The sequence below is a fragment of the Hypanus sabinus genome, chromosome 7 (assembly GCF_030144855.1).
Source record: "Hypanus sabinus isolate sHypSab1 chromosome 7, sHypSab1.hap1, whole genome shotgun sequence".
NCBI classification, from domain to species: domain Eukaryota; kingdom Metazoa; phylum Chordata; class Chondrichthyes; order Myliobatiformes; family Dasyatidae; genus Hypanus; species Hypanus sabinus.
The window spans coordinates 49,020,847-49,036,899 of NC_082712.1; the positions used below are offsets into that span (position 1 = coordinate 49,020,847).

At 36.3% G+C, this 16,053-nt stretch overlaps 1 protein-coding gene across 8 annotated transcripts in view; it reads left to right on the forward strand.

Annotated features, from left to right (window-relative positions):
- The window catches only part of LOC132396772 (lysine-specific demethylase 4C-like), a 379,800-nt gene that overhangs the window by 72,046 nt on the left and 291,701 nt on the right, over positions 1-16,053 (forward strand). For 6 of the 8 annotated variants that reach the window (XR_009513110.1, XM_059974646.1, XM_059974645.1 and 3 more), the window contains exon 8: positions 415-552. Coding sequence is in view for 7 of the 8 variants with exons in the window: in XM_059974646.1 (XP_059830629.1) it covers positions 415-552 (138 nt within the window). In the remaining variant the exon portion in view is untranslated. Of the gene's footprint in view, positions 1-414; positions 553-2,302; positions 2,438-2,860; positions 3,137-16,053 lie in introns of those variants that run through there. The other 2 variants (XM_059974650.1, XM_059974649.1) reach the window with 2 other exon arrangements.

A 16,053-nucleotide genomic window follows, 5' to 3' on the forward strand; every position in this document is an offset into this window, starting at 1 on the left:
TTCTTGATATTCTTAGTGTTTTAAAGCAGCTAAAATTGTTCACTTAACTCACAATTTTGTCTTCTTTACATACCCATTAATCGTTCCCTATTTTCAGGATATAATTAAACAAGCAGTTGAAGAGCATAAAAATTAATAATTTTCTATTAATACACCATTTGTAATACCAGGTTGTGGTTGAAATATTTCAAAATCAGAGGAATTGACATGTCAGTTTCTGGGTGTGCTACACTGTATGTACAACAAAAAAAATCATCAGTGTGAAAAAGAAATTTCTGCGACTTTATAAAAAATTTAAATTAATTGAGATCATGTTTTTTCCCTCAAATATCCACTTATTGGATCATCAGATTTGGAAGCATGTTATTAACAGTTCTCCACTCTTAAGCTGCTTTCTGCATATTTTTTGTGCAGGTAACACAAGAAGCAGGACAATTCATGATCACTTTTCCATATGGCTACCATGCTGGCTTCAACCACGGATTCAACTGTGCTGAGTCAACAAACTTTGCCACAATTCGATGGCTTGATTATGGAAAAATTGCTAAACAAGTAAGTGACAGCAAAGAGTGAATGTGGACTATATATCATTTATATTTTTTATATTTCTATGTAACTAGAGTGGGGTGGAACACTGTCTCCGTATTAGCCAGCTTCACCATTTCCAATGTAGCTTAATCATTGTGAACAAAAAAGAAAAAGAAAATTTGTCTGAAGAGTGAGTGCTAAATGCTAATTTTAACCTTTATTTTGTTCTTCCTTGCTTTCTGTTGCTGAAACCAAATGAGCTTTGTGAAGTCTTCTTGGATAGATGATAGACTGAGGTAGATCCATTATACAGTATTTGATTCTATTAATTGATCTTTGGAAACTTGCGACATTGAACTATTTTTAATTCATGGGTTTAATTTTGCAAGTATTGCATCAGAAGTATTTAATGTGGCACATGCTTTCTAGTTCACACTGCAATTTTAAGTTCCTATGTCCAAAACCTAGAATTCACTTCAGATGTGTTTTTGATTCTCTGTTCACAGAATGTAGTTGGGCTACTGTCTATTCATTGAATTGAGTGGTTTGCTGGGCCATCTCAAGGAGCAGTTAAAATTCTGATAGTCTCACATGCTCAGGGCTTTGGAGCGGGACTTGCAGATTTTCTGGACTATTGGGAGTGTTGAAGTCAGAGCCCCAGTGAATAGGAAGTATGTAAAGGAACTGGGAATGAGTGGGAAAGGAGAGCAGTAAATACTACCTGGTCTGCCAGATGTTGAACCTTTGGGATTTATGAATTTTTCAGTTCATTATTGGACTTTTATTGCATTTCATTATGTTGGTAGCTGTATACAGAGCAGAACCGAGGTGAACAGTAGTTCTCCATCTCTGAAAAGATTTAAGTGAATTGGATGATTTTTATGACCACTTTTTACATTCAGAATTGGCTGTTTTATAATTGGGATTTAAAAACCCCAGCTGCTGTGGCAGAATTTAAAAATTGGGTCAACAGCCTAGGCCTCTTGGATGGCTTAACCATTACCTTATTTTTGGATGGGATATTACTTACTGATAGTGGTGGAGAGATAGTAGAACAAAAGGGTACATGTAATGTTTCCACATAGTGCCTGAAGATGGGGTTGCTTTCTGTTACCATTTGATTATACTTTCTTTTCCTGAAGTGTTGGGAAGCCTAGTTCAGGAGGTGGAACTGCTCTAATCAACCAACTACTACTCATAGTGAAACATTTCAGTAAATGGAAAAAAACATAAGAATATATAAAGTTATTTATGTTGAATTTTGAATGTGACTAATTACCATGCTAGTAATTGGGTCAACAGCCTAGGCCTCTTGGATGGCTTAACCATTACCTATTTTTTGGATTGGGATATTACTTACTGATAGTGGTGGAGAGATAGTAGAACAAAAGGGTACATGTAATGTTTCCACATAGTGCCTGAAGATGGAGTTGCTTTCTGTTAACATTTGATTATACTTGCTTTTCCTGAAGTGTTGGGAAGCCTAGTTCAGGAAATGGAACTGCTCTAATCAGCCAACTACTACTCATAGTGAAACATTTCAGTAAATGGAAAAAAACATAAGAATATATAAAGTTATTTATGTTGAATTTTGAATGTGACTAATTTCCATGCTAGTAAAACGAATATGTATATGTGGTTGTTGCATAGGAGAAGGAAGGGCGTTGGATAAGAAAACAGTGTCATACATTCAGATAGGATATTGTGTGTTACATATGTGCAGCCTACATCCATAGATTAATTGATACTATTTGGTGACTATTTGTTTTATTAGATGGAGCTAACAAATTTAAGGCTTGGACTAAGTTGCACTTTTAGGTTCAGACCAAATATCACTTCATTGTCTGGAGAGGTTTGGGAAGGGTGAAAAAAGTGACAAATTTACAGTAAAACTGAAGAAAGAATTGTAGGAAGAGGTAAGTTGATGACTCACTGACAATCTTCAAACTTTATCATTTATTGAAATTTGGATCTATGTGCTAAATAGAATATAAAGCACAAGTGATGATGATCATGATGATGATCACAAGCATGATGATCTTTAGCTTATTCCATTCCCTCTTAACATACTTGAAAAATTTAACTTTCCAATAGCCTCTTGCTGATACTCTAGTTTACTTGGCGACCAAATACTCAGAGTAATAATACTATGAAATTTTCCAGTAGCCGCTTAAATGATGTTAAGCAAAAAATTAGAAGTGCGAAGGGAAAATCTGACAATGAATAATTTGAAATATGTGTTCTTATTCTTTATTGTGAAAGAAAGTTCGTGGTAATAATACTTCGGAAATTTGAAATTGTGTCCTTGCATCTTTGTTTGATTTCTTTTCAGTTGAATGGGTAACAGTCGTTAATACCATGTGGATTTTGAGCGTCCCTCAGTGAAGGGGGTTTTGGAAGAAGTGCCAATTGGTGATGATGTTAACCTAAAAGTTTGTTTCAGATTTCACTTAATTTACTTTGAAAAATAATATTGCATAAGGTGAATTTTGTTGTCTCCTGAATGTCTGTTGAATTTCTCTAGTGTCTTTGCACTGAAAGTTCCCAATGGTCAATTACCTTTAAAGAACATCATTTATAGATTACTTAGTATCAATGTTGAAGCAGTAGTATTTGTAACCATTATGTTTTGTATAACTCCAAAACATAAAACCAATTGAAAGAAATCATGGAGTCAGGAGATATATGTCTTAATTTCATTTAATGGCGTAAAAATGAAATTATAATTTTAAGTATATTATTTGTTTAAATAATTGATTACACGTTATATGTAGAAATACACGATTGCATATATCATGCCGTCAAAATATCATAAGACAGGTGTTCTTAACGTGGCATCCACAAACTAAGATTAGCAAAAATTTACATCTATTTTCACTAATCTTAACTGAAAATTTGCATTTCCTTAAATAATGAATGGATGTATAGATAACAGTACTATTAGCAGTAATTGTGACTGTCACCAATAGAAATCACAGATATTTTCATGTCACATATCAGTTGTTACAAATATCTCAAAATATTGTTTATGGCCCGCTCATCACTACTTCAAAATGATGGTAGTTATTAGACCCACTGCAATGTCAAATGTAATCGCGGTCTTCCTTTTAGCAGAAGCTCATGCGATGTAACTAGCCAACTATCGGGTAGCCCTGTGCCTGCCTGATAGTTGTTCAGACACCAAACAGTGAAATTGCATGTTCTCACATTTGTGACCCAGACATCTATGTTGCTTTCCATTATTCCGCATCTACAATTGCTTGTTGATCAATGTGTAGAAGAGATTAAACTTACAAGCTCAGTTTCCACAAATCCCGTTCTTTCTTACTCTTTTTAATGGTGAGCCCCTGATGCCATATTTTATTTGGTGCATCCCTGATGCCAGAATTTAGCTGTTCCTGACATTCTTATTATTCAAATCTAATTGCTTATACCCATATGTTTCTGGTCACAGTGCCTAAAGAGTTGGATCGCAGCGAGAGAAATTGACCCACTCAATAGTAGCACAGATCGCTGTGTATAGAATGGGAGCAAGGCAGAACCCGATATTTGGTACATGCCTGGAAAGGCAACACAGAGCAAAAAGCAGACTTACTTTTTGGTGAACACTCCTCTGCCTGAGTTTCCCTGGAAGTAGGTGTTTACAACAATCTGTTTTGGTTGGCTCCTGCACCCAAACATGCCATCTCCATGGAATGTCCAAGTTTTGTTGAGCGCTTTTCACTACATCCTTTAACAAACAATAAATAACTTGAGTGGATCAATCAAAAGTATTTTTATTTTAACTTGCAGCAAGGGGAGACAATCACCACACAAGTGTTTGTGATAGCCTCCAAAATAGTCACTCTTTTACATAGCAGTGTAGCTACCTACAGCTCTGTTCAAGGGCAGGGTGCATTCTGTTCGTCTGCGTAATCAGTGCACTTGCCATTCTTCCAATAACCCATCTGCTTGTCTTTCTGCAGTTTATTATACATTCAGGCTCCAATGGCATAATGTTGCATGAATGCTAGTAGCAAAGTACTCTGGCATAATGCAGGTTGCATTTTGTTACAGATTAAAAAATACCATTTTGTTACTACAAGTATGTTTCCACAGAGAAGATATAGTTAGATGTCTTTTTGGATGAAGTGTTAGAGAGAGTAGAAGGAAGTCATCCATAATCCTGAAGGTCTGCAGAAGAAGATTTATTTGGAGTTTAGAAAAATGAAAGCTCATCTCTTTGGAACACAAGAATCTGAGGGGCTCTACAGGGTAGATGGTGTGAAGTGGGAGAATCTAGAGGCACAGTATCAAGTTAAGACTAGAGCAGTCTTGGTGGAAGAAAAAAAAATGGATGAACACTTTTTATTGACACAAAGACATTTTGGGTGCTCAGATCTTGAAGTTGTTAAAGTAGAGTAGGCTGATGAGTAGACTAATTGAAGTATATAAACTTGTCAGATCCCTGGACAGAATTACACAAAAGAACTTGGTTCTTGTCATTACAGACAGCAATAAGCAGATGATTTAAATTAATTGATAGGATTGGAGTGGAACTGTGATTTCCACCTCCCACCCCCATGCAGAGAATGATGATTGTATAGCATTCACTTGTTGAGAGATTAATAATCATCTTTGGAGTTCAGAATGTAGTACCATATAAATATATGGGCTTAGAGCCAGATTCTCCTTTAGACCTCAGCAACTGTTAAACATGTTTTTAATAGGTAGGAAGAGAATTTAGCAAAATTAATATACAACTTTAATATTGTAGATAAGCATTTTCAAACACTTAAGGAAAACTATTCTGTTTAAAATACAAATGAGGTGCCTTGAATGAATAAGAGCGTTAAAAAAATGTGAAGGCAAGAAAAGATGCCTGCTCTGATTACATGACAACAGAGCAATTCCTAACCAGGGAGAATACAATAATATTAGGAGAAAATTAAAAAAAATATATTATGAATGCAGAGGAACCATGAAATTAAATTACCAAGAAACAAAAGACAAAATGGTGTGATATCCTGTAGATGCAAGGAGACAAAGGGCAGGTTAGAGATGGGGAATATAATACATTTGTCAAATTTTCTCAACATAGGTAAATTTTACATTTTGACAATAAAATGTCATAATTAAATATGGTCCCATCTTTCTTGAAGAAATTATATTCTGAGGAGGATAAAAAAGCAAAATAAATTGTAAACAAATAGGCAAATCACTGAAAATAGCAGTGTAAGTTATATTCATTTTAAAAACAAGTACAGAAACTTATTTCTGTTTACAGAATTGGAAAACAAAGACATTGTGCAAAACTTATCAAGCTCGTATCAAACTCTCTTAAAACATTATGTTCTTGTCTTAATCACTATTTTACTAAAAGAATATGGAGGTAGTGGAGGCCACAAAAGAATACTATACAAGATAAAACATTGGTAAACAGGCTGGGTTTCTTTTCTCCTTAACATGGAGCATTACAGCATAATACTGGCTCTTCAGCCCACCATGTTCTGCTGAGCCAAGATCAATCTAACCCTTCCTTACCACAATTTTTCTTTCATTCATGTGCCTATTTAAGCATTCTGCTAAATCATCTCTGCACCCTCTCTGAAACCTCTACATCCTTTTAGGGAGGTGACTAGTACCAAATACAATACTCCAGGTCCAACCGGAGTTTTATGGAGCTGCAACATTACCCCAAGACTCTTCAGCTCAATCCCCAACTGGTGATGACCTACACATCATACACCTTTTTAATCATCATGCACCCTGTCAATTTGCATGATAGTTTTGATTGATTTATTAACTTGGACCCCAAGATCCCTCTATTCGTTCTCAGTGCTAAGAATCCTGCTATGAACTCATACACTGCTGTCCTCAGTATATCTCTTCACAACTTTTCTGGATTAAAATTCATTTCTCAGCCCATATCCTGTCAATGTCCACTTTAGCTTACAACAACCTTCTGTGCTATTCAAAACGCCATCAACATTCATGGATTCTGCAAACTTACTAACCTACTCTTCCACTTCCTTATCTAAGTCATTTATAAAAATCACAAATAGTAGGGGCCTACAACGGATCCCTGTGGAACAGCAGTAATCATGGACCCCCAGGAAGAATGCTGTCCATCTACAACCACCTACTGCCTTTTTTGTCAAGCCAACTCCAAATCCACACAACCATGTTCCCCGGATCCCATGTCTCCTGATTTTCTAAATGAGCCTACCATGGGGACCTTTGTTGAATGCCTTGCTAAAATCCATATACACAACATCCACTGCTGGACCTTGAAAAGAGAAGGCTGATAGGGTGACCTGATACAGTTAATTTTATAAAGATTTTGATTTGCAACAGAAGGATAGCTTCCATCTGGTGTGAGAAACATTAAACTGTGTTGATATCAAGCCATCAAGTGATTAGATTAGTAATCAGAGAACACATATTTCTAGAGAGCGAGGAATTAGAACTCTTATCCCGAAGGATGTGGTTAGCCTGAATTTCACAAATCTTTTAACAGTGAGACTAGGTAAATGTAAGTAGGTGCCAGGAATAAAGAATATTCTAATGATCAGAATCAGATTTGTTACCTCTGATGTATGATGGTTAAGGTTGTTGTTTTGTATCAGTATTACAGTGCAAAGACACAAAATTGCTGATAAATAAATGGTGCAAAGAAAGGGTAATGAGCTAGTGTTCATAGACCATTCAGATATCTGATGATGGAGAGGAATTGTTGAGTGTGGGTCTTCAAGCTCCTGTACCTCTCCCCCCCCCCCCCCCCAGTGGATGTGAAAGGATGGGAGGACACTAGTTCAAACCTTTTCTGTCTTGTCTGTTCATAGTGATTCTATAAATTCCGTCCTTTTATCAGATAAGCGTAAACATTTCTCACCTTCCATATATTATTAATTGCAATCTACTTGGTACACATTTTGGTGGGCAGAGCATCTAGTGAACTACTTCTGGAGTTTAAAACTAAACAATGCAATGTTTAAAATAAAAAAATAGACAATGTTGTAAGATTTCTACTTAGAAAATAAAATGTGCTGTTCATCTAACTTATTTTTCTCCAAACTTGACTATTACTTAGGTGTTTTTAATCCCCTTATTGAATGCTAGATGAATTAGTGCATGGACCTTTTATGACATTGTCTGATAAGGTGGGCCAACCGGTATTTCCTGCTATCAAACTTGATGGGTTTTGAGTATACCTGTAGTTCCATCTTTTTTTTTTTGAAAATATGTATTATCATTAGTTGATTGCTGTTATACTTTTCTCTAATGTGGCTTAAACTGTTGTTCTGTATTCCATACTTGTTGTTGTCATGTGTCAGTGAATTTTCTGGAGACTGCTTCTTACAGTTCAAAAGAACTGATATTGAACTTTTAAGAGAGTAGGTGGCAGATTTTATACCTGAAAGAAGATTATGTATTCCTGAAAGCAAATGTCTGTTTCCTTCAGTGGTTTTATACAAGAGGCTTTCATATTGTGGGTAATGTAAGACAGAAAAGAAACTATTCTTTTTCAAAATAGTTGAATCTGTCCTTTTGTTTTGAAATTGTGTTTTAGCCATAAATGATATGATCACCTCAATAACCAGCTCTCTAGTTTTACGTCCAATTGTATATTGCAGTTTGACGCAATAAATCTGTCATCCCTTTAAAGTTCTGTACACAGAATTGCCTTAAGAAAAACACAGCTCACTAATTAAGTTAATTGTATTCTTTACCAGTACAAAATGCTTCTGACTTGATCAATAGATCTATTATGGCAGTTTAGTTTCGGCAACAATTGGTTTGTTTATTTGGAGGCTTTTGCACAGTAAAACACCTTGTGGCATTTCACAGATCATTGATAATACAATATTATGTAAATTAAAACACGAGCAGCAGAGTTTTGCATGGCCTCAGTTTTATGCAGGATAAAGCAATAGAAGCCAATTAGAATTGGGACAAATAAATCTAGAAGTAACAAAGCTTGTTCGAGGATTGCAGTAGCAGAACAGATTAGACAGACAGAGTTGAAGTTATAAATAAATTAGGAAAAATATTTATAGTGATAATGCTTAAATTGATTGAAATTTATTATTTCGACACTTACGATAAAATCAGAGTTGTGAATGGTTTTGTTATACATGAGACAATTTTCAAGCTGGAGCTGAGTTTGTAGTTTGTAGTTGTTGCAGCCAGTGCCATTGATCTTCCCAAAGTTTGGTTGGATAGGAATCTAGGGTGGATTTTGAATAAGCAATTTGATAGGATTTTAATAGTCCAAAGATGACAAGCCACGTTGGTGAGGTAAATCTGCTTGTCATAACCATACCTGGAAGCTGGTGCTGTATTTTCAGACAATTAAGCTGAAAAATTGAATCTTGACAGGATGCAGGTGGAAAGGTTTAGATAGATCCTCGGTATCTACTGGTGACGATGGCTAAATAAGAATGGAATTAACCATTTAGAGTTCAACCAAATGGACACTGGTGGTGAAAGGCAAATTGGAAGATTGTTCAACCATCTGCAAAGCTGCAAATCTGTTGAGAAAGCTGAGGAACGATTATTTACCTTTTTTTACGGTTGATTTGAGGTTTTATATGTGCTATTTCAGTGTAGTGAAATATGATTAGATTGTTTGAAAGTGGCAAACAAGCATCTTGCAAGTTTTGCTTTGTGATGTTTAGGGACATCCTTCGGTGTTCTCAAGTATTATTATGTAATTTAAGATTTAAGAGAATCACTGGGCAATTTCATTCCCTGAAAATAATATAAATGTTATTCTTGTGTACTAGAGTTTCTCTGGACAGCCTCTTTAGAGAATATTGAATATCAGCTGAAAAATAATTTGCCATTTTTAAAAGTAGTTGCCTTGAGAGTAATAGTAAAATGCCTTTTATTATGTTAAATGATTCTTTTTACTTTAGGGCTAGATTTTTTTTATCACAAGAGTCATCTTGAGGTGGATGCAGCAGTATTTCATGTTGAGGTGGATGCAGCAGTATTTCATGTGTATTTCCTTGCCCTTATTGAGCATGGTAATGCTTAATTTCCAAAATTCTTGATATTGTTAATTATTTCCATAACAATCTAATTAAAAAATACTGCAGGTAAGGAAGGTTGTTTCATATGAATTCCATTGGATTAATGGGCGTTAGAAATTAGAAGAAGATAATTATAAGTAACAGACAAACAAGTTTGCCAGAACTGTCTGCATTTTACCTTGTGTTACTAAATGGGAGAGCATAATGGGAAAATCAATTTTATTTGAATATTGGAGTTGGAACTTCTATGTGCATGGAAGAATCATATGATACTGCTTTATTTCATTTTTAATTATGTCATCTATCATTATTCAAATCATACAACAATGTAAATTAAAGCAGGTATTTCATTAACTGAATCCTTGATAATAAACAAAATAATTGAGGGAAAGAAGGAAAAAGAGAGATTAGAACTAATAAGCTTTTTTCAGAATTTAGTGGGTATCAGTGCAGGCTTTGTAAATTTATGCCATTGCATTTATTTGAATGCTGACTCTGTTAGTAAGGTAAACTTGGAGGGAAACTCCTATAGTGTTCGCATGTGCACATGCCAGAAATTGCTATCTGATGTAAGCTCAAGGGCAGCTTTACCATTATTTTAATTGTAATGTCTGGACTGTTAGGCTCATAAAACAACATAATATTTGCATTGATCTTCTGATAATTATTGAATGTCAGGCATATTTTTGTAAAAAGAATACTGCTAAGTTTTGTAGCTCTTTAACCTTTATTCACCATTGTATGTATGACTGCATATTGGCCCAGATCTTACTGACACTTGCCCATGACTTGTGTCCCATATTTCCTAACACAGTTAGCCAAATGTTGCTCACCCAGTCAGTCCCCAGAGCACTGAAATCTTGAATGAAGTAGATTGGTTTGACATACATGGACCAGAATAAACCTTGCCAGAAAACATAGCTGACTGAGCTCCATCCTTAGTTTTGCTTGCTGTCAGCTTTTCTTTCTAAATTATATCATGCCCCTGACATTCAGAAACACTTAAAATATTAAAAATGTAGTATTTATAAAAGGTTACTAAACATTCCAGAGACAGTTACAATTATTAAGCAAATTAGAAATAATTTTGGAAAACAACATGTTTTGTTTATTCCTTTCTTCCCCACGGCCATGAACCCCAACCAATCAAATGAGTGAGCTTGTGTATCTGAAAGCTGATTCATTTTTGTTAATACTGGGAAATCTCAGCAAAATCCTGATCCCATTATTTCTCCTAAAAGTATACAGTCATCCTGCAGTGCAACTTTCCCACCACAGGAATAAACTCAGAAAATTTTTATTGCTTGTGATTCCAAATATTGCGGAGCACAGCTGTTAAGTGTAAAGTGTAAAGTGTAAAGACCATTAAGTATGGAACTATGAAACTTAAGTAATTGTGCAAGAGACTCAGAATATACCAGTACTTATACTGAGAACCATGGAACTACTTGAAATTCCCAGCAAACTGTGAGCCATTAATACTATTCCTAGAATTACTTCTTTCAAATACTTTATGGTCAATCTTTGTCTAATAGTAGATGTTTCTGTATGATTTATTTTTGTTTGCTGAGTATTTGGTTGTAGTTTAAGGTTGTCCTAAATCTAATTTATTCTGAATTATGTGCAGAATTAATCAAAACTTTGTTACCTTGCAAAATACTTATTGTGTATTTGTTAGATCACAATCTTAACCTTCAGGTTGTACTTTTGATCTCCCCCATCCCCCTCTGCCCCTCACTAGTGTAAAGCATAGCTGTTGTGATGTTGGATGTGATGGATTTGTTTGGTGCCACATTCATTAGTTTCTCATCAGAAAACTGACAGGCTGTAAAATGAAACTTAGAGTTAGATTTTCAGCTTGACTGTTTGGAGACGTTTCCAAAGAATTGTTGTTTTTATGTAGCAGCAGCTTCTGATCCCACTGTTGCTTATAAAGGGTGAAAAGCAATTTGCTTTATGGACTTTGTATGAGGAAAAAAATGGTGATCTGCTGGGAGAGCTGTATTGGGATGATAGAACTGGAAGCAAGCATTGTTGAGGGAAAATAATATGTGTACTGGAACGAAGTACTTTGAAACGGTGCCAAGGAAAAAAATCTGAGTTATTTTCCTTGATTATGGGCATACCGTGTAAAAGACTGATGAAAAAAAAATATACTCAAAGCAGAGCTTAAGGATGATTTAAAAAAAATCAGCATGAACACCTGAATGCACCTAGGTAAGAATTCAAGTGCTTTACAATGTAGCATCTTATAGTCTTGTTAAATAAATGCCTAAAGTAATGATCTGATTTGGTAAAGCCATTTGATGCTTGTCTGGTCATTGGAGCAATGATAATTTTTTACATTTGTTTGTATTGGTACATTTATTTTGCAAAAGTTATACACAGATCATGAACTTTCCCATCACAGTTGTCCTTTAGTAAAATTATAAAAATTGCAGACCAATTATTCAGTTGTATAATGAGGTATGTAATTCATTGGTATGTTGTAAGTACCCATTGTTGTATGATTTTCATGCTTTAGTGCCCTGAGTGTATTCATAGTAATTGCACTCAATTGGATCAGGTAACATTAACTTGAATAGACCATATATCAACACTTCTTTTCGTCAACTGAAATAAAGTTAATTGTGTGATTCTTAGAGATTGTTTAATTTTAAAGACATTTTTGCCTCATTACATCAATCTGACTCCCTTTCCCCCCAGTAATGATGCCAAAATAGGCCATGTGGTATACTAATAAGACTATACCAAGCAACAGTTGTGCAGAAGGATGACAATCAGTTGAATGGCAACCAAAGTATATGGAGGATTTCAGTGACATTTGCATTTTATTCTAGAGTTGTTGAAATTATTTTATTAATCCTTGCTGAATCTGCCTACAGTTCCAAAAAGTAATCTACTTATTTTCTTAAGTGCATGAATAGAAGTCTCTACCCCTGTTGCTTTCAGAGTTTATTTAAAGGTTAGTGAGATTATGCATTTTGTGAAGTCTGTGGTTGTTAATCTACATTGTTTTCATTGGACAAGGTGTCTGCCGAGGCTGTAGTTATGGTTCTCTGCTTGATCTCTGTACTCCTGGTTTAGCGAAAGTTTATGTTGTTCAAGGTTCTAGCATCTTATCTATACATAAACCATCTCTCAGCTATGGAGTGCAGGATTGGTTTTGGCTGTGCAGGTGTGATGGAGAATAATCTGCTAATGGTGTTCTTATAAAATTGTCAGTGAAATATCTGTTGCCCTATAATCTGTTGAGTCCATTTTCTATTTAGTAAGATGCACTTTTCTTCCTATTTCCCATGTCTCTTCATGCCCAAAAGTTAGTTAATAATCCACAGTAACTAATCATCCACACCCATATGGTGATGTTATCTATGTTAGACAATTCACATTTCTCTGTGGAAAAAAAATCTCCTCCTCTTAAGTTACCAATGGCTGATCTCTTAAAGCTGAGACAGTTCTCTCTCCCTAGTTCTAATCTGCTGGCCAGAAGACCCAACCTTTCAACTTCCATCTTATTTGTTCCTCTGAGGATTTCATATATTTTAATGCAATTGCTCTCTCAAAAGACTCTCTCATTCTCTCTGGAAATCCAGTCTATTGAACTTACACTGCATTAGCTTACAGTGGCTTTGGCTTTCAACTCTAGGTATAGTCTGTGTACAATTACAGGAAAAAAATTACTCCACCCCTTTTGTAGGGGCAGCATACTGTTTGCCCTTATAACTTGACCTAGTATTTTGATCCTTATTGTTGTGGGCAGAGTAAAAGTGAAGGATTCATTTGTACATGTGTTTGTGAAGCCATAGTAGCATGTTTTGTAAGTCTTCCATACACCAAGAACGCTTATGTTAGAGACTCTACAACATAAATTCATTATATTGATTTATAACGATGAGGAAGTTATGTTGTATGTAAAGATTGGGAAGGATATTGAGGACAGCATTATATTTTATAGATTTCAAATGAAAGTGCAACTAGATCCAATTGTACATCAGAAATTTGTTTGACCCTATTCAGAAATTACCCTGTTTTTCAATTTTCAACTCAAAATTAGAACTATATTTCCTATTATATAGTGTATCTGCAACTTTCTTGTCCAGTTGCTCAATCTTCAGGAAAATGCTTACTCCTAGACAATGTACCTAAGATGCTGGAGGAACTGACCAAGTCAGGCAGCATCTATGGAAGGGAATAAAGAGTAGATGTTTCAGGCCATAAAGGAAGGGGGCAGAATCCAGAATAAAAAGGGAGGGGAGGGGAAGGAATACAAGCTTAACAAGTGATGTGTGACCAGCTGAAGGGGGAGATGGATGGGGGAAGGGGGGATGAAGTAAGAAGCTGGAAGATGATAGGTGGAAGAGATAAAGGGCTGAAGGTGAAGGAATCTAATAAGAGAGGACTGTGGACCATGGAAGGAAGGGAAGGAGAATGGGAACCAGAGAGAGATGATGGCAGTTGAGGAGAAGGGGTGAGAGGGTAACTGGAATGGGGATAAAGAGAGAAGGAGGGAGATGGGAATAAATTACTGGAAGAACAGGGAAATCAATGTTTAGTTGGCAATCCATTTGGAGGCTACCCATATGGAATATGAGATGTTGTTCCTCTAATCTGAATTTGGTCTTATGGCAGTGGAAGAGGCCATAGACCAACATGTCTGAATGGGAGGTTGAATTGAAATGTGTAGCCACTGGGAGATCTTGCCTTTTGTGGAAGACAGATTGAAGGTGCTCGACAAATTGGTTCCAGAAACTGTGTTGTTTCTTGAGCCTGTTATCTCAGCTTCAAAGCATGGATACATTACATTCCTTTCTTTTATCCATTTATTGTGGGTGGCGAGAAGCTGAATTCTTAGTTCTGATACAGGCATACTCCAATGTAGTAGTCTGCCAAGCAGAAAATGTGTCCTGTCTTTTTGGACAGTTAATGTTTCCAAATTTTCACTTTCTCTTCTGATCTAATTTTGCATTTTACTATTTGGTGAAATCAACATTAAGTTCAGTAATCGCAGTTGATGAGCACTTTCATTCCAATTCCCAGCTTTCCTTCAAGTTCCTCGGAATGAAAGTCATCAATAGGTGGACCGCTCCATTCATGCAGACATCGTAACCAAGAAAGCTCACCAGCACCTTTGCTTCCTTAGCAACAACATTTGGCCCCTACCAGTTTTTATCAATGCATCCTAGAGAGCACCCTATCCAGATGCATCACTGCTGGTTATGGCAGTTGCTCTACCCATAACTGCAAGAAACTGCACAGAAATGTGGACACTGTTCATGGAAACCAGCTTCACATCCATATACTCTGTCTATACTTGTTGCTGCCTTGGTAAAGCAGCCAATGTAATCAAAGAGCCAAACCACCTTAAGACATTCTTTCTTCTCCCCCCCCCCCCCCCCCATCAGACTGAAAGTATAAAATCCATAAAGCACTAACCACCAAATTCAGGGACAGGTTCTGTCCCATTGTTATAAGACCATTGAATGGTCCCTAGTATGAAAAGATAAACTCTTGATCTCACTATCTATCTCAGTATGGCCTTGCACCTTATTGTCTGCCTGTACTTTCTCTGTAACTTTATTATATTTTTAATTTTATTCAGAAATACAGTGTGGAACAGGTCCTTCCTGCCACCAAGCAGTGCCACCCAGGAACCCATCGAATTAACCCTAGCTTTATCACAAGACAAATTACAATGGCCAATTAATCAACTAACCAGTATGTCTTCAAAGGTCAAAGTAAATTTATTATAAAAGTACACCTATGCCATATGCAACCCTGAGATTAATTTTCACAGTAAATCCACGGAACGTAGAATCAATGAACCATCGCACCCAACAGGACAGGCAAACAACCTATGTGCAAAAGACAACAAACTTTGAAAATATGAATGAACAAGAAAAAAACCCAATAAATAAATAGACAAAAAACAAGCAATAAATGTCAAGAACCTGAGATGAAGGGTCCATAGGTTTGAAATTGAGTCAACACGAGGAAATCTGCAGGTGCTGGAAATTCAAACAACAACACACACAAAATGCTGGTAGAACACAGCAGGCTAGGCAGCATCTATAGGGAGAAGCGATGTTTGAAATTGAGTCCATAGGTTGTGGAACAGTTCAGTGATGTGTCAAGTGCAATTGAGTGAAGTTATCCCCACTGGCTCAAAAGCCTGATGGTTGAGGGGTAATAACTGTTCCTGAACTTGGTGGTGTGGGACCTGAGGCTTCTGTACCAACTTCCTGATGGCAGCAGCGGGAAGAGAGCATGACCTGGGTGGTGGGTGGAGAATGCTGATTTCCTGTGGCAGTACTTCATGTACATGTGCTCAATGGTGGGGATCTCTTTGGACTATGGGAGGAAACTGGAGCACCCATGCGTGCAGGAAGAACACAGAAGCTTTCTTCCAGAGGATGCCAGAATTGAATTTCAAACTTCGACACCCTGAGCTGTAATAGCATTGCACTAACTGCGATGTTACTGTGGCGCTGTACTGTAACACTTTATT